The following is a 20,258-nucleotide window of genomic DNA, read 5'->3' as shown; positions in this document are numbered from 1 at the left end:
CTCATAAATGTCTCCTGAGTGGTTCTTACCATTCTGTAGTTGGCTGCTGTCATGATATAGATATGGCTAAACTCTGAAGTCCAGGAGGTAGGTGGGAGGAGGCTGAAGAGTAAGTGCTGTGCTAAGGATTTCACAGTAACTTCCCAGGGCACTTCACTTTTTCCACATTAGAGGATCCATTAATTGGGAAGATCAGGAAAGAGGGAGAGAGGGAGGGAGAGGGGGAGAGAGAAAGGATGATTTTATTTTTTCAAAATTTCTTACAGATTCTATCTCTGTAACTATTGAGCTGTTAGACCTAAAAAAAAAAAAAAGGAAAAAACCATTATGATTAGCTAACTATTATTTTCTCCTCTGTTGTAATATATGGTTTCCAAAGTCTGTCTTTAGCTTTATTGTCTGCATGATTCTCCTTGCCCACGACATTTGAACAGTAAATCGATCAAACCCCTTGGTAATTGTGGAAGGACTGGGAATAAAATATTGGAAAGATGGAAACTATGATTGGCACCTCTTAGACAATTCTTTTCTTCCCCCTTCTTTCTCTCTTCTCTATCCCTATTTCCTCTTCCTCCCTTCTGCTTTTTTTTTTCCTTTTTGCTCAAACAACTTTGGACATTTTGCTTGTACCTAACCCAATTCTAGATTGGCATGACTTTTCTAGGTAAGCATGCAAAGAGAGACCAATTGGAGTTCTGCATGTGAACTCTAAAATCAACACATAAAAGACCCCCCCCCCCCACACACACACACCCAATTTGGATGAAGTGTTTACACATGGTCCGGCTTTGCTGTTAGAATGAGTATGTCATTGGCTCAGTGACTATTCAGTTGAGCAGACTGTCTTAAACAAGAATGTGATCTAAATACATTCCTTACAATTATTATGGTCACAAACAGCTGAAATGTTTTGCCTCTCTGGCTAGCCAGATGTAGTGGTGCATGACTGTAATCCCAGTGACTCAGGAGTCTGAGGCAGGAGGATCCTTAGTTCAAAGCAAACCTCAGCAAGTTAGTGAGACCCTGAGCAGCTTAGCAAAACTCTGTCTAAAAATAAAACATAAAAAAGGCTGGGGATGTGGCTCAGTGGTTAGGCACCCCTAGGTTCAATCCCTTGTCAAAAAAAAAATTGTGTAGGAAATATACAGGGTTACCTCCTATAATCAAAGAAGATGGGTCAGGTTCTATGTCCTTAGCAAAGGGTATTAATAGATCTTTTCTTTAGGGCACTGGTATTTGTATAACTCAGGGGATAATGGAGGTCTCCTCCCTGTGCCACATTTAAAATTCCTGATGAAAAGTCTAAAATTGTCTGATTTAGGTCGTGCCACCTCTGGAGGGTGTATGGTAAGGAGTATCCCAATTTAAGCAGCAAAAGTTTAGTATCCTGGGATCCCCCTTAGGCCTGGAGCAAACTATATTAGCTGGTTACTCAAGGATATGGTCACTGGTGCATATATTACCTTCAAGGGGCTGCCTCTATGTATTTCAGCCATTCATATAAATTTTTTTTGATGAGCTATAGGGAAATATTTAAGCATCTTGGCAACCCAGTGTACACACTCTCTCACCACAGGCATCACACTAGACTTTTCTTTCCATTCTCTCAGAGACATATCTCCCACTACATGATTCATTTATTTCTTGTACCACCACAAATGGACTGCTAACCTTCCCAATGGGAGAAAACCTGATGCCATGTCCTCCCACTCCATCTAAAGGTGCTGTCATGCCCTCTATGCACAGACTTTTTACATGAGGCCTTTTGCTCCTTTTCTTCTACCATAATCTTACCTCCATATAGTGCAACATATCCTGTTGCTGACAAAAGGGAAAAGAAAATGAAGGCAAAATTATATGATTTTGTTTTAAAAATGAAAAGGGGGTGTTTGATACACAAAAGTGGGTTTACTGAACAGTAGCAGCAAGCAAGAAAACAGTAATAGATGCAATGGTCCTCATTATCCTGGTTGGTAATGAATTCTTCTCTTCTGGGCCTTTCCATGGTTCCTTGCAACCTTGGTTGACACTTCGGTTGTTTTGGATGACTTGCCAAATGAGGCAACGTGAGGGGTATGAACTTCCATGATTCTGCCTTTATAGGGTTGTAGAAGGTATCCCTTGCCTTCACTTTTGGGTATGACACTTTGAGAAAGCACCTGCCAAGAGTGAAACACATTCTATTCATAGCATTTTCAGGTTTGTATTTTTGTTTGATGACTAGGACAATCACCCTGTCACTTTCAGGACTCATTATTTATTCTCTGAAGTGATCCCACTGATTATATGATATGGAGTCTGAAGTCAGAATTCCTTAGCACACGGTACAGCAGTCTTCACCATCTGACCTGGACTCCTCTTACTGTGCTTGTTCTTGCCTCCAGTGTCTTGGACCTTGTAATTTTGACTGTATCCCCGCCCTGCTGGGTGTACAAGCCAAGCTCTCACTCCCCGACATCCTTCTGCTCTGTTCCACTTTGCCTGCCTTTTAATCCTATTCATCCTTTATTTCAGTTTCAACTAAAGTGACTATTCCTAGAAGGCTTTCTCTGCCCACTGTCTACACCTCACCATTCCCTATAGTACTGCCACAGTTCCTCCAATGATTGATGGTTTGGTTGCACTTTTTGCTCATAAACCCGTGTCCCTGTACTAGACCAAGCTTCTGGAGGGACAGTCCACTGTTTGGTTTATTCCATGCGTAGTTCATTGCCTTGAATTTAAGCTCCAAGAGAATTTAGGGTTTTCCTGCATTCACTGTTATAGCCTCAGCATTCACAGCAGTGCCTGGTTGTTGCATAAATGATATATACATAGCATAAACATCTGAATAAATGAAAAAAGAAATAGTGCCTTGCGGTGTGATTAACCTCTGTTTTTGTTTATATCAACTTTCAAGTAGATTGTGAGGACAGAGTTCAGTTCAGTGAGTCATCTCGCTCCTCAGAGGACTTGAGCAGAATGACACGCTTGGTCCTCCTGCTTCGCAGATCGGTTAACTGAAGCACTGGAAACTGCAAGAGCGAGAGAAAAAGGAGCCTTTCGCCGCTCGCCTAGGCCTTCCAGGTCAGGCTGAGGTGGCCTCTCCGCGAAGTCCTTGCCTCGCTCCCACCGAGACGCAGCGGTGCGGGGCCGCGGAGCCGCAGCCAGAGCGGGCAGAGGCGGGACTTCCGGTCCCGCTTGCTAACGCCGACCGCGCCAGGCGGAAGCCCGGCTCCTGGCCAGGATCCGGGAGCCCGGACTAGAGGTGAGTTCGGAGCCGGAGCGCCCCGGGCACTTGTCTTCTCAGTGGATGCTTCTTGCGCGCTGTCGCGCCGCGCCGCGGGACTGGGATACCGGGTAGGGAAGGGAGAGTCGGCGCTTCCCGCACCGGTGGAGGGACTGCTGGGACCTCTGGCTTGAGGAGGGGGGCCAGGACTGGGAATGGGGATTCGGGAGAGCCCCCAGGGGTAGCCGTGAGGGTCTGGGGAGGAGGCACCGGGGACCCTGAGGCGAAGAGGCCTTGAGACCGGGGGCTGCGATGACACTGGACGGAGATGCACGTCGGAGGAATGTGGGGGTGTGTCCCGGGTCCTGGCGGATTGTCTGGGATGGTGGCAGGATATGGCAAAGGTTGACTTCCAGGGAGAGGTTTAGAAACGGGGTGCGGGGTGGGGGGTGTCGCTCCTTTTCTGAGGGTCCTAGATGAGAAGGACGTCCTGACTTAAGGAATCAAGAGAGATGACCGGTTACCGATTGGATGCTGAACTCGTATTGCTTTATTTGCAATTAGTCCTGCTTTTAAAAAAATGTATTCCCGCCCACCCAGGTAGATTTCGGGAAAATATTTTATATTCTTAGGAAAAGCTTGAACTCGTCTTCACCCAGATCCAACTTTGCTGCGTTTGTCAGACTGATAGTATTTTAAATCTCTGTTCAGACAAGTCAACCAAAGTTTTCCTTTTGGACTCCTGTCTACCTTGCAGAGTTTAGTTTTTCTTATTTCCTTTGTCATGGAATGAACTTCTAAATGTGTTTAGGATGACTGTGATAATCACCAGAGGAACCCGTGCTGTCAACATTACAACTTAATTGTTTTTCTGCTCAACATTGTAACATATTTTTGGATGTTAAGTGACTTGGATTTTTGCCACCAACGGAGCAGCTAGGAAAAGCTAGGGAAAGTCTTTGATGGAGGGTGATAGCTGATAATAGCTTCAGGTATTTCACATTTCCAACGTTAGTTTTTTTTTTTTAAGTTTTAAAAACGACTGCGTTGGTACAGGTAACTCTAAGATCTGATTTGCTGGTCAGATATTTGAATTATTTCAAATAAACTAGAAAATTTGTATTTATTAGTACCCTGGTGTCTTGCTATTTTATATATAAATTCTTGATAGCCTTGAAAATTTATATACTTGAGTGATATATACAAGTCCTTATGTTTAGGAACACAGTTGATATTAATTAGTGTAAATCAGTATCTAGTCATAAACCAATTGCTTTAACATGTAGATGAGCATATTGAATAAATTTTCAAATTAGATAATGAAAAGATGACAGTCATCTCCAAAGTTACTGCATTAATTGCTATCTTGGTTACTAAATGTATCTTAATTTAATCTCATTTCTTTAAGTAGACTGTATGGTTATCTGATGAGGCTTGATTTTATTTTTGCATTCAACTTTGGTTTAAAAAATTGTGTTCCTTCCCTTGTGTTTTAGAGAGGTGAACACTTAAGAAAGCATGCAAGTCTTCACACTTTAGTTTATGGTTGGAGGAAGTGCTTCTTGTTGAAACAGAAGAGCATCTACCTTCTGTAGCAAGTTTCTAGTTATATTTCTGAATGTTTTGAAATTTGATTGCCTGATGTTTTGGAAAATCTTTGGAATATTTCTTGTTCTAATTGTTGAATAAATCTCTTAGCTTACTCTTTAGATAAATTGTTATTCTGTAGGATTGAGATGTATTTTACAGTGTAAGCAATAATGGCAATTTTTGAGTAGATGCAGCAAATTGGTAGTTTACCTTGGGATCACTGTTTAATTTTTTTCCCTGCTGCAATGGAATATGTATCTGCATTGTAAACTACCCAAACAGTGCTAACCAGAACAGTGTCTTTGTATACACATACTTAAACATTTTGTTTTTCTTAATCACCAGTTTGTAATATATCAAATAATTTGTTATATTTAGTTCTTTAGTTTCATGCCCTCTGGTGATCAGTTTTATTATTATATAGTACCTTCTTAGTTATCTGCTTCCCTATAGGAAGCTATTCCCTGCCGTTTGGTAGAATCAAGAGAGTTTGATACAGCTGAGGAATATATATCTTTTGACTAGGGAGCTTCCAGAATGCTGATTTTGCCAACTTACCATGCAGCTGCTGTACTGCTAATGATACAGAGTGTGGCCCTCATCCCTTCCTTTAGGATCACTTTCTGTCCCTTTTTCTCTTCTGAGTTAGACCTTTTCTCTCAGTGACCAAGATAACCTGGGCCTCAGGGTGACTCAAAATGGGACCAGAATGGTCAAATAAGACAGCAGTCCTGTTAGAAGGATCCTGTCTATTCTGTTCAATATGATCCCATAAATCTTGGCAACTTTTCCTGCCTTTTGGAAGGTAGTTATGACTGTGAGCCATGGGTTTAGATAGTTATTGTTTTAAAAATAATTTTAAATGCTAAATCATAATTTTCTGATTATATAAATGGACTCCATTAAGTTTTGCTTAGAGGGATCACATTAAATTATACTTTAACTTTCATATCAAAGTAGTAACATATGTCTCACAATTACAAATACTGTAAAAAAATACTCCCATTCTTTATTGCTATTATTAGTTAATTTTTTTTCCTCTGAGATCCTTAGGAAAAAAAAAAGAGCTATTGGATAAAAGATTTGGGCGGATGTAGGAAAATTGACCATTACAAGTGACACACTAGAAGCTGTCTCCTATGATTTTAAGGGGTAATTTAGTAGTGAAGTAGTTTAGAATTGCCAGCTCCTTGTGATAATATAACAGAAAGACTTAGAGTTGAATTTTATTATAGTTTTAAAATAACAATAATATCTATGTCTGTATATGTGCACTCTTATTTATTGTCTGCAGGTGATGGGTATTATCTCCCAGGAGAATGAGGGGGCAGAGCTTTTGAAGTTGAAGTTTATGTGGTCATTGGGAATCATGGAGAGATTTGAGGGAGGGATTGAGATAGTAATAGTTTATTTTAGCACTAATATTTTCAATATTGAGAGGAGGAAGGCATGGAAACTAGTGAAAACATTATAGATGGGATAAGACAGAGGACTGTATACATTATATATCAGTTAACTTGTTTTTATCTCAGGAGGGCAGTGAGAGCAGGCCCTAGAAGGTGATAAAAAGTTAAATTCTCAACTTTCCCATAAGAAATAATGACTATGCAGATAGTATCAGAGTCAAGTCCTAATATTTTAAACCCAAAGTAATTGAAAAAAATTGCAAAAATAAAAAAAATAGTACAAGGGACCACCTATATACCATTTATTCAGATTCACTTATTAATATTTTATCCCATTTGCCTTATAATTTGAGAACAAGAAATGTACTTTTTCTTGTTTATTTTTCACAGTGCTGGTAATTGAACCCAGGTCTTCACAATGTTAGGCAGGTGCTCTACCATTGGACTTCAACCCCAGCCCACAAAAATAAAAGTAAAAACTGATTAAAGTAGAATGTTCATATTAAATATACTACCAAGTTGAATTGCTAAGTTTATTTCTTCTCTAATAAACATTTATTAGCTCTAATTTGCTGAGTTCTGGAGCAAGAAAATTCCTTGGAAATTAATCTGATTTAATTCTCTTAAAGATTATATATATTGACCAATCAAGGACAGGTGGGTTTTGATCCCTGAACTCCTATAGACTCTGTCAGTCTTAGCATCCTCACAGGTAGGAATAATAATTTCTTTGTTTGTTGTTTCATGCTTACACATTTTTATTTGACCTTAAGAGAGGTACGTAAATATTCTTCCTTGCGCCTACTTGAAATCTTACTTGCATTCATTGCAAAGACCACCTTATAATCCTTTTAGTTATAGAAAACAACAAAACAGCATATTTTAACGGGTTTCATTCACTTTATTATTATTATTATTGTAAAAAAACCTTATGTTGTAGCCACAGCAAAACAGCATCTCTTTTAAGAACACTTAACCTATTATGTATTAAATATCTTGTTAACTTCTCTATGATGAGACTATTCCTTTAGGATTTTTATCTGAAACATAGTTTTCTTTAGTCTATTTACAAGGTCTTATCTTGATTGATCTTTTAAGATTCTAGGTTTTTATACCCTTTTTAAGTGGGTTGAACAAAGCCTAAAAGAGTCTAATGTGTAATAACAGTGATAATTTATGTATAAATTGTTTCTGATGTGGTTTTCTTATGTAGTCATAGGGCAGGAAAGGTGGTTTCTTTACTTCAGAGATGGAAAATCCTGAGTTCCAGAAAGGTTAAGAGACTTCCCAGTACTGTTATGGAGCTCTATGATATTGGACTAAAACGCCATCTGCCCTGAGATGATGATCTGGCACTATGCTGTTTGGACTTTTAGCCTCTAAAATTGTACATATTCCCATATATTGTACATATTCCTATATATCTGTATCTATTATGTATCTATATCTGTTTTTTTTTTTTTCTTTTTTTGGTACTGGAGATTAACCCAAGAGCATTCAACCTCTGAGTTACATCACAGCTTTGTTTTTATTTTGTTTTGAAATGTGGTCTCACTAAGTTGCCCAGGCAAGCCTCAAACTTTGTAACCTTCTTCTTTAGCCTTTTGAGTAGCTGGGATTGTGAGTGTGTTCCACCATACCTGGAAAACATATTTTTAAACCTTAGAATCCATTGACTTTCTTATTTCTTCTCCTCTGTTACCAGCCTAACTTGCTATTAGGGAAATAGATTATTTGCTGACTGAACTTGTTCTCCAAACAGGCTTGTCATCCATTTTCTAAATTTGTTATCCATAGCAACACAAAATATCTGTTTTCTCTTTGCTATGCAAGATTCTATCATATATTTAAACATAACTATTTCTTCTCTGGGTTAAATAATGCTTTCTCATCATCCTGATCATCTCATTTTGTAAGCACTAGGTTTTAGTATGGCTTTTGTAATTGTCTTCCCTCCTTTACATGTCTGACGAGGTGACAAATGGTTGTACCATTATTTCCTGTAAGATGGATACAATTCTATACTCTTATTGAATATTCATTATTATTGAAGTTCCAAATTGCCTTAACATTTCAGCAGCACATCTTGTTCCAATATTAAGTATTTGGTGAGCCAAAGCTTCCCCAATTTTTGTGGGAACTCTCCATTAGTCTGACTCTCAGGTGCTAGTAATACTGATTTTTAGGTTGTAATGCAGGACTTTTACATGTATTCCTGTTAAATTTTATCCTTCCTGTGTTTTAAAAGTTCATTATTTCAGCCTGAGAAAGATACTTTGGTGTCAATTTCTTACTCATTTATTAGCAATTCTTTTAAGCTTTGTCTTCTATATTTATCCCTTAAAGCTTGTGTTGAGTCAAGGCTGGTTTTGGATTAATAAGGGTGATTAATGATTATAATGAGAAAATAGTATTGCTAGTTTGTTGGCATTGTGTAGAAAGTACTAACCTAAAAAATAACAATCTGGCATTTATTTAAAATGCTGCAATATTTTAAAGAGGTTATAACATACAGACATTTGTTAACTTTTAAGGAAAAGTACCTATTTGACTTTTACTGTGTTAGTATATCAACTAGGCTTTCCAGAGAAACAGAACCAATATCATATACAGTATATCCGTGTATTTTTTTTAAAAGATTTATTCTAAGGAACTGGCTCAGGCATTTTTGGTGGTTGGCAAGTTCAGAATTGGTAGGTCAGGCCAGCAGGCTGGAAATTCAGGCAGGAGTAATCTTGAGGCAAACTTCTCCCGGAAGCCTCAGCTTTTGCTCTTAATGTACCTTCATCTGATTAGATGAATCCAACCCACATTGTTGAGGTTAATCGTCTTTCCTTTCAAGGCAACTAATTGTAGATATTAGCCACATCTACACAGTACTTGCACAGCAACATCTAAACTAGTATTTGATTAAATAACTGGGTCCTGTAACCTAGCAATGTTGATACATCAGACTGTCACAATTAGTATTTAAAATTTGTTGGTGTATTAAACAAATAATGTGGCATATAAAATACTGCATAATGATTAGCAAACAGAAGAGTGTATATATCCATAACACAGTTAGCCTTTAATGGATTTAAAAACAACAAAGGCCAGGTTTTCATAAATGTGTCACAGAATGGAAAATGGACAAAGTGAAGGCCCTTGCCAGTCTTTGAAATTTGTTATTCTCTTTTATAGGTTACTATATTGTATTTTTTTTAAATTTAGGGAGCCTTAAATAACTTTAAAACTTTATAAGTTTTTCTGTTCTTATAATTCCGTGCTCTTGCTAATATTTTTGCATAAAAATTCTTAGAGCTGGGAATTAGTTTTGAACTTAGACTAATAACTCTCACTTATATTTGAGAAACTGGTCTCAGAAAGGTGAATGATTTGCTCAGGTAACACAGCTAGTATAGAACCAGGACTAGAGTTTGAGATTTCTTGGTTCTTAGTCCTAAGTCCTTTCTGTTATAATAGTGATTACAGTTAAGTGAAGCCAATCAAGGTCAGGCTTATGAGGAGAGGATGATTTTGAATCTCAACTTCAGAGAATATAATTGGTAATTAAGAGAATGGAAGTGATTATTCAAGCCATTCAGTGACATTGGTGGGAGGGAGGATGAGCAGAGAGAAGCAGATGTGTCATAAAATATCCAGATGAACCACATACTTACTTGGGGAACACAGTGACATGATACCCATGGAGCTTAAAGAAATTTTGCAAGTAGCCAGACATTGGGTGATTCATAGGGGATCGGAACAGACCTTAAGGATATGAACATAGGTCCAAGAGATGTCACCAAGAGAGCTTGTTTTCTGGAGGAAGTTAAGGATAGATGATGCTGATTTGGAAACCCTTTTGGACAAAATTATAAGAAATTTCTGAGACATCAAGAGAACATTGTAGGATATAAATGGATCCTTTAGAAGGTTGCCTGGTTTCAGGGATTAATTTGAGCTGAATTTAGGTAATAACAATAATGTCATTTGTTGATCACTTGCAAGCTCAGGAGAGTCCTTGATCAAATTACTGCACTTTTTGCCTTATCTGCAAAATAAGCACAATAATGGTCATTATAGGGAGTAAACAACATATTGAATATAGGATGTGCTGAGTACTCAGTAAAGTGTAGCTTTTATTATACTCTACATGGCATTGGCTGAGGGTCATATTAGAAAGTAGCACTAGAATGAGATCTTTTTTTCCCTTATTTTTGCCACTTCATGCCACCTCCACAGATCTTTAGCATATTGTTGCCTTCACATTTACCCTTTCCAGGCAAGTGCATGTCTCTGACATATGTATAGTGCTTCTCTATCTTTGTCGTTAGAGGGCATGATCTTCGAATAAACTATGCAGTTTTGGGGGGACACATTTCAACTGAAAATTCCACTTCATCAAATTGAAATTATGTACTACAATGCTGATTCCAACTAATTTTATAACCCTCCTCCTCCTTTTTTTTTTTTTTTTTTTTTGCACTTTGGAAGCTGTAGCTGAAAAAGGGAATGGAGAACACAACCCTTTCTGAAGGGTTCTTTCCTTCAGGATTGGAATTTTTAAAAAAATCTATGAATTCAGTTCTAGAGATAATTGGTTAAACAAAAAAGACATTTTCCATGATAAATGAATATTAAGGAAGTAAAGCACTTCAGTATGTGACAGATTTTTTTTTCTATGTGTAGTCTCAATATCCAGTAGTGAGATAACTAGGTATGAAGCATAGACTATCTGCCTCAACTTTGTAATGCAATAATGCAATTATTTCTGAACCAGACTAGGAAACCATTTAGCTTATATTCAGAGGGTTGGTAGAATTTGCATTGACTCAGAGTGATTTGGTGTTTAGTTATCATTTTTCGGAACCTTTGCCACATTTGAAGATCTGTTAAGAAAGGTTCATTCTGGAGCCATTTCAGCTGGAAGACAGTGTTTTTGCATAGCTTTGTATGCCAGCTTTTAAGTTGAGAAATTCATGAATTTCTACATTTGTAAACAGAAGGCATTCAGAAATGCTTAAGCTTAAGAAAGGACTTTTAACTTTTTTTTTAAAGAAGTAAATAAACATTAAATTTTGAGTGATATTTTGAGTGATTTGTTATTGAAGTGATTTAATAAGATAAAACAACTTATTTACAGACCTCAATGTTTCATGTTACAAGTTTTCTACTTCACAGTTCTTCAGTTGATAACTTTCAATAATCTATCTATAGTAACATTTGATATTCAGTGAGAAATCAGAGTAAGTTGTGTGTGGAACATTGTATTTGTTCCATAGTCCTTAGTGCATACTGTCTTGCAATTTTCTTTTTTTCTCTGCTCTTTGACTTCCTCCTAGATAATGATACTTTCTTGTTTTACAAATGCTGATGCATTAAAGTCATCCATTTTTCTTTCTTCTGTCTTCTAATGCCCCTGCTCCATGAAATCTTTATTTTTCTCATTATTGATTAAATAAACTCAGAGTAAAGTGTGGAATTCCTTTAAAATACACCTAATTCCAAAGTGTATTTTATAAATTTTACATGTACACACACACATACATCACACATTTTATATATTCATATTATACATGTACACACACAATTTTTTTTTCCATTACTGGGGAAAAATTACTGGGGATTGAACCTAGGTTTTTGTGTGCAAGAGCTCTACAGTGATCTATGTTCTCAGCCCTTTTATTTTTTGTTTTGAGACAGGGTCTCACAAAGTCATCAGGCTGACTTTGAACTTTCAATCCTTCTGTTTCAGCCTCCTGAAGTAGCTGGTATTACAGTCATGCAACACTGCACCTGGTAAATCTTATATAAATTTATTTAAAATGAAACATGTTAGCCCAGAGAATTAGTGGGCAACTTAATATGTTTACTTTGTTACTTCAGATTTTCTTTTTTTTGGTGAGGGGACTCCTAGTATCTAAGAGAACATATTTCTTCCATATAGGAGTTGAGAAGAGCAGCAAGAATAATGGGAGGAGACCGGACCTTTTCCAACTTGACAAATAGATATAGCTTGAACTTTTTGCTTCTGCAAGTCCTTAATCTCACTACATCCATCTGTCTATCTTATCTATCTCTGTTTATATTGTTTGTTTAGATATTCTTCATATAATATTACTCGCCTCTTAGTTGCAGTTTACTATCTCCCATCTTGTCATAAGATAGATGCTCCTAATTTATATATTGTCAAGTTACATGTTCTTCCACGAAACTTGTGATTTTACTTTGCTTTTCAGAGTGTTAATAAATTTTGTTGACAGAATGAATTGTTTTCTACCAAGGACTAAATGTCACCCATAAGTGTATTATACCTTTTGTTGAAAGTGTCTCTAATGATACTGGCTTCTATTTATTGGTCCTATACTATAGTGTAGACACTGTGCTGGGATTTTAATATATTACCCAATCTTCACAACAACCCTGAGGTAAGGTACATATTTATACTTCACTTTAGGAGAGATTAAGTATTTTGTCTAAGTTTGTACCACTTAAAGATGGTGTAGTTGATTTTTAACCCCTTTCTGAGTATACCTTGTTTTCTTGTACATTTTAGAAGCCTCTTAAGTGTTTTGGTGCCAATACATAAAGTGCTATTTAGAGTTTGTAGCATGTTGATTCTAGATTTTTTTGTTGTTATATCTGTACACTCCAAAAATGTTTTATTCTACTTGTTTTATTGCTGTGTTCCAATTTAAATTTTTTGTTAAATGCAATCAGTTTATTATTGACCAATATTTTCCCAAGGATGATACCATAATTAATGTAGCATTTAGCATAGTTGAAAGTAGTATGTGCTCAAGAAATATTTGTTGCATGGATAAAAACAATAGCAAAAAGAGAGGTGGCAATTAATGTAGAAGGACTGTTCACATAAAAACTCATTGCTATTGGAATGTGAGGCTGGAACATTTCTCATATTACAGTATGCTGCAGGGCAGGGCTAGAATCCAAGCTTTGATTAAAATCACCCCAACTCTTTTTCCCCCTTGCTTTACTGCCACAAGTTATTGCCAGCTGAAAGGGATAATGGAGGGTAATGATGAATTCATTTCCAACTGCTGCAAAAAAAAATTTTTTAGACAGTTTTGCTCTTTAAACATAGATAAAAAGGCCACTTTGAAATGAAGAGAAAATTAGTGGCTCCAAGTAAGTAGTTATTAGATTCCTGCTCTGGAGGCCTATTCAGGTGATGCTGATGGCAGTTGCTGCCAGTTAGCAGCTCATTCCCAAATAGTTTCTCTCTGGTGGTGGGAGTGGTATAAGAATTCAAGCATTCTTGGGTCTTGACTTTTCATTCTCAACTCTTAGGTTTTAGACATTACTTTCTCAGAGACTGCTTAGATTTTCTTATGCTGTCATTTCACAATGCATACATATTTCAAAACATCACGTTGTAAACCATAAATTCACACAATTTTTATTTGCCAATTTTATGTATGCACATGTGTATTTTTGAGTATAGGAGTAGGATTTATTCAAAGGGGACCAGGCAGGGGTTTCCTTTATTTGTCAATTTAAAAGCTAATTTTAAAAATAGTCAAATGCAAATTGAACTTTCAGAATTATCTGCAGTAGATTCTTACTTTACTCAATGGAACCTGAGAAAACTAAGCTGTTTTGAACTAAGCCTGTATCGCCAACATTTTGTCACCATGTTGCTTCTCTCCAGCAATCAAGCTGTTGGGGGGCAGATTAAATTACTGTGCTTACCAAATAGTTGGTATTGTTTTGTTTCTTTTTGACTTTACTGTGGTTGAATAACTGTAATGGTTATCCTCAAGATCACTGTAGCAACAAATAGTATTTTACATTAGTCCCTTAATACCATAACCTGAGTATTATTAATTAGAACACTGGGCTCAATTGAAGAGATTAGTAGTCCTCTTTACACTAATAATTTTTTAATGATTTAATTTGTGGTCATTATTGGCTTCTAGGCTATTGTATTTGCTGAATGCTTTGTGATGGGCATTAGGATTTATTTACTTCTATCAGGGAATGTGTAATTAAAATGTAATTTCTTTGTTTAACCACCATTAAGGTGCTTTTTGACATTTCTCCTAGAGTCTTGTTGTAAAAAAAAAATTCAGAGAATAATAATTATAAGATTACTAACAATTATTAAATATTTACTATGTTTTTATCACCATACTAAGTGTTTGATGTTTCTTATATCTAATTTAATCTTCACTATAATTCTTTTCTTTTGTACTAGGGATTGAACACAGGGTGCTCGACTACTGAGCCATATCCCCAGTCCTATTTTGTATTTTATTTAGAGACAGGGTCTCATTGAGTTGCTTAGCCCCTCACTTTTGGTGAGACTGGCTTTGAACTCACAATCCTCCTGCCTCAGCCTCCTGAGCCACTGGGATTACAGGCATGTGCCACCGTACCTGGCTTCACTATAATTCTTTTAAGTGCAATTATTATACCAGTTTTACAGATACAGAAATTGAGGCTAAATAGCTTGCCCAAGTTATTCACTAATTACTAGAGCTGCAATTTGAATCTGGTCAACCAGATTTCAGAGACTCAGCCCTTGATTATTCTGCTATTTATCAAGCTGATGCCCCCTGTTTTATACATAATACAACCCTGTTTAAAGATTTCTGCTTATAAAATTCCTCCATCTTATTTTCTGTTAGAATCTGTGTATACATATATTATTTTCCATTTCTATTGTAATAAAACTTTCTTCCTTCATTTCAGTGATTGTCAGTTTGTTTCTTACAAAACATTTGCAACTTTTGGCATTTTTATTCCAGATAAGAAGATGGTGTTACCATGATGGCTAGTTGTGCTTTCAAGTAGGAGACAGTCTTCTTTACTACTAGACAGACAAAGCAATTGGAGTTTTTTTTAAGGGGGATTATATTATAATTTATAGGGGGTAGTTTTGCCATTCAAAGTTTGTCTGAGACACCCATAGAAATCAATTTTTACTCTCTAAATGTACAGATGGTAGAATTCTGGAAGCATCCTACATAGAAGAGAAAATATCAATTTAATATTGGCTATAAGAACTAAAAAAGGATAATCTATTTCTGGGTTGATTTATTTTCGGTACCAGAGATTGAACCCAGAGTTACTTAACCAATGAGCAACCTTCCAGATCTTTTATTTATTTTGAGATAGTTTCTCACTAAGTTGCTTTGGTCCTTGCTATGTTGCTGAGGCTGGCTTTGGACTTGGAATTCTCCTGACTCAGCCTTTCAAGCTGCTGGGATTATAGGCATGCACCACCATGACTGGCCATATCTGGGTTGGTGAATGAAATGTTTTTCATGTTTTTTGTCCTTAGGGTCAACTACTAATCTTTTACTGAACACTTTAATATTTAGAACACAATATCAAAGTCCATAAAAGTAATCTGTATACAGGATGAAATTTTATTATCTTGTATTTTGGAATTATATGCACATTCTTAATTTTGACCAATTTTCATTAACTGAGGTGAATAATACCTTTAAGGTGACATACTTAGTAATCATTCTTTTTTTCTTCAGGAAAGCCAGAGGTGGGCTGAGGTTGTGGCTCAGTAGTAGAGCACTTGCCTAGCATGTGTGAGGTCCTGGGTTCGATCCTCAGCACCACATAAAAAAAAAATAAAATAAAGTTACTGTGTATAACTACAATTAAAAAATAAATATTAAAAAAAAGCCAGAGGGGGTTTAGCTATCACATTAGGCAACAACTGCTTTTTATTTTATATGCAGTGTTAATCTACATTTTGCTTTGAAAGGAGCATTTGTAACACATTGAACTTAAATCTTTCTTCTGAAAATCTAAATATATTTAGGCATAGTTTTGATCTAGTAGACTCTTAAAATACTTCACATAATTTTTTGGGGATGGGGTTGTAGCTCAGTGGTAGAGCACTCGCCTCGCATGTGTGGGGCACTGAGTTCAATCCTCAGCACCACATAAAGCAAAATAAAGACATTGTGTCTACCTATAACTAAAAAATAAATATTAAAAAATACTTCACATAATTTTATTCCAAAACTTTAAAATTTCATTATTGAAGGAATGCACAGAAAACCAGGGAGATACATATGACCAAATTGTATGTTTTGTATGTAAAAAAACAGTCTGATTCAGCAGCCGAAAACAATAAACATTTTTTGTTTGTTGAACATACTTCAGTGTCATGAAATGAAGAGGAAAGAGAAAGGTTTTTATATAGCTTTGTGCCAGGCATTGCACAAGGTATAGTGTATTTACATATCAGTTTAAATCACAGGCTAAAAACTTTCTGTTATTATCCCTTTCTTGAAGATGAGAAAACGGAAACTTTAGAAGTAGATGATTTGTCTGGGGTTAGAAGGAACATACACAAAACTGGAATTTCAATCCAGGAGTAGCCAACTGTAGGCCTGAATTCTTTCCTACTCATATGCTTTCTTGTCTTCTTCTTTTCTTTTTTTTCCCTCTTCTCATTTCATATTTTTTTCCCCTTCATCTCTATTGGAAGTTTTCAGGTCTATTTGTCTGTTTGTCTCTCTCTTTCTGTTGGTGCTATCTTAGAAATGTTATATATGCATTCTTAAAGTCTAAATACTATCTTTACATTCCTCCTGAACAATAAGATCGACCTCTTTTTGACATCATTTAACTGTTTTTGTTCCCTGAGCATTCCCACATGCTTCTCAGCAGAAAGATGAATTATTGTTTTAATTTACTTCCTTGTGGAGTTTTATGTGGGGTGGAATCTAATCTCGCTTTCCATCTTGTATAAGCTCTGAAGTTTGGCTTCCTTTTACCTTATTTTCTATAGCTTCCTCCCTATCAAATTCATGCCACCAGGACTATGTAGATGCCCCTAGGCATGTTGACTTCAGAACTAACTCACCTTTTTAGATTTGTGCTTTCTTATTATGTATGCCCTTGGAACATTTCTTTGACTATATTTCTGGCTCTGACATACATTTAAAAACGATTTTTGAAATATTTAACCTAGCATTTTTTAGGTTATCTTCATCCGTGAATCCACATTGCCAGAAATATGTCCACTTTGTTCTTGTGTTTGCCTGGGGTGTTTTGCATTGAACCAGTGGGATGTGAATCAGCTGGCCAGAGTACTTTTTTGATTTATTTTAGTCTAGTGTGCTCATTCCTAGTAACTGGCAAAATTCTTTCGCTGAGTGTTGTAAGAAATAAACATTTGTTTGAAGGGGAAACAATAAGTGCCTTCTAAAAGAACTTCTTGAGAAAGTGGGGGTGGGGTGAGAAAGAGAACACATCTTTAAATGGGATATGAAATAGTCTTTTTTTCTTGCACCTTATTCTAAGATAAACAGGCTCCAAGGATTACTTACTTTGTGCCTGGTATGTCATGTTGTAAAGCTCAGGTAGGAGCAGATGCTCTAAGAAGATTTATGACATTAAGGCTAAAATTACCATGAGCATGTCAAAACTTATTTGTAGTAGAATTTTGAAAAGTTTGTTCTGAGGACTTAGCTTCTTAAAGAAGCTTTAAAAAGATGATAACCTTCATCAGTTCTCCATAAATGGGGTTTTAAATGTGTTTCTTGGGGCATCTTAGGCTTAAATATCCTTTTCCTTGGCTATAAAAAAGTTTCTACCAGAGACTTTCTCCATGTGTGTCTTCATTTTAAGTGAAGAAATTGTTATTTGTTATTGAAAATGGTGCCTGTATTATTATTTTTTCTTATTCTGCTAATTTAACAACAATTTTTAGGACATTCAGAAATAGAAAATAACTTCAGAGCAGTGTTTCCTGTAATCTTTTTTTTCATATAATCTTGTAATACGATTATCTACATAACATATATGTGTTTTGCTTTTGTTACTAATTACTGTTTAAAATAATATTTTAGTTGAAAAGATACTTAGCACACATTTTTAAAGTGGGTTAATGTTTTGAGTTATTATTTTCATAGTAGATGATGTTAATTTGTATTTTGGGCCATAGTTTTCAGTTAGTGATTGTCGCGACCCCTCGCCGGCAAGGGAAAACATGACACAGGATTCTTCTTTCAGCAGTTTATTCAGGCCTTGATTCAAGTATCATCATCTAGCGACCCCCCGCCGAGCGCCCAAGCATAGCCTAATAAAGCCTCCCGCATACCAATCTAAAGCCGCCACGTGGATCTTTCTCATAGGGTGGTCAGGGATTGCGTGCCAACTCTCCATAAAAGGAGTTGTTTACCACAGGCCACAGTGGAAGCCGGCGCCATCTTCTAATGGCGGCCACGATCTATAACAATGGCTTACCACAGTTCCCCCTTTTATTTTATATAACAATGCAGGCGAAAGTAGAGGTCCTATCCCACTGTGCAGAAGTGGCTGCAATGTATGGTTCAGTCCTAAGGAGGCGCCTTCCCCAGACCTGATCCCATATCAGCCGATGCCTTTTTTCGTAGGGCGGGGCATGGACGTCAAACCCGCATGCAATAGGACATGCTTTCCTTGAGGTCCGTTGAGGGATCACTCAAGTGCAGTGCTTTGCCTCGCATCCTGCATCGTGACGACGGCGAGAAGTAGGATAACACAGGTAGCCTGGTAATAATAACAAAATTTAAGTTGGCAACACAATCCCTAAGCCCCAGAGGAAGGTAAAGAGTCTGTAGTCGAGAAGAAAGACCAGTCCTGAAACCCATCTGCGTGCAATGGTAACAAGACCTGCAGAGTGCAAGGGCTATTCAGCATTGGGAGAGAATAAGGAAGAGGACATGCCAATCCCAGTGCAATGTGAAACTAACTTGGGGTGCAATGGCCCTGCCCAGAAATCACTGTTTAAGATGTGCAAGCCAGATTTGTGGAGAAATGCCATTTTCTAAGGCCGCAAGAGCCTGTACAATCATAGCCTTCTCTTGTGCATGGCGAGTTTTAAGGCGACAGAGAAGCCACAAACAAAGTACAACACCGAAGCAACACATTGCCCCCAAAATGCCCACTCCCACCCATTCCTTAAAGAAGGAAAAGGCAGAGGATAGCCAACTGGTGAATTGACCCAAAGTCACTGGTTCGACACGGGTACTATTCAAAACAGCAATCTGCGTTAGTTGAGACTGGATCAAGTTTTCTGCTTCCATGGACCAGGTTCCGGATAGATACTCTCCAATGATGCGGGAGGCATTTCTGGAATTATTAAATCTGACAGAGGTTATACATAAATGCACACGTTGATCGACACAACCCAAATGTACTAGATCAGACAACTCCTCAACTTGAGCTTGAAGCAGATCTATCCTTTGATTAGCAGCCAGAATCCCAGATAAAATGTGTTGATTAATTCTACTTTGAGATTCAAGTATGGTGGATGTTTGTTGAATAACCTGATTAATAGTGGCAGCAGTTTGTACCTGGCTGGCCATGGCTACTCCAGCTGTAACCGCTGCAACAGCAGATACCGCCACAGCTGTCACTATAGCTGCCGTAATTCCAAAATCTCTACGGGCTCTAATCAGTGCAACAATAGGAAAAGACTCTGGATCTGCAGTAACCGGAATCGGGACAAAGGTCGGAACTTTCATAACCACTGCCGTAGTCCAGGAGCCATTCCAACACTCAGACAAATAGCAGGTAACATTAGAACAATTAAGCATCCCCTGTGATGTATCATTAGCCAAAATAAACAGGAACGGAGATTGGAGACAGACTGCTGCGGAGGGTAATGTAGCATTAGATAATTGTGAATTATTTGCAGAAATTTTAAGCCTCCTACCTCGCCCCGAATCTTGGGTAATGCCAGAAACATTAAACAGCCAACTTTGGACTCCTCGTAATTGAGCCAAAGCGGAAATATCAGCTGTGGCTCCCTTTTCATTGGAAATCAACCATTGAAACCAAGACCAACCTGCTCCTATAGAGGAATTATTGTTGGAAGAATTATACAAGTATCTTTTAAGAGAGGGGGAAAGAGAGGAACCTTTAGCGACCTGATGTTTCTCCCAAGAATGATCTTGGCAAGGCGTGAATGTTGGGGGGGTATCCTGTTTGTTGATTAGCAAACCTGCCTTGCCCCAAAAGCATATCCTTATCCCAGGCAGGGCGTCCCGCTGCATGATTTTGGGCAGCTTGCTCTACTGCACCCTCTA

General features: G+C 37.3%; 1 protein-coding gene across 4 annotated transcripts in view; it reads left to right on the top strand.

Moving 5' to 3' along the window:
• Nucleotides 1-3,184: 3,184 nt before the first annotated feature.
• Nucleotides 3,185-20,258, top strand: part of Disp1 (dispatched RND transporter family member 1) — a 210,556-nt gene continuing 193,482 nt past the window's right edge. The window contains exon 1 of one of the 4 annotated variants that reach the window (XM_071600037.1): nucleotides 3,185-3,247. Coding sequence is in view for 1 of the 4 variants with exons in the window: in XM_071600036.1 (XP_071456137.1) it covers nucleotides 3,293-3,339 (47 nt within the window). In the remaining 3 variants the exon portion in view is untranslated. The other 3 variants (XM_071600036.1, XM_071600042.1, XM_071600043.1) reach the window with 3 other exon arrangements.

Source organism: Marmota flaviventris, chromosome 12 (assembly GCF_047511675.1).
Source record: "Marmota flaviventris isolate mMarFla1 chromosome 12, mMarFla1.hap1, whole genome shotgun sequence".
NCBI classification, from domain to species: domain Eukaryota; kingdom Metazoa; phylum Chordata; class Mammalia; order Rodentia; family Sciuridae; genus Marmota; species Marmota flaviventris.
This window is presented reverse-complemented; position numbering and strand designations above follow the sequence as displayed.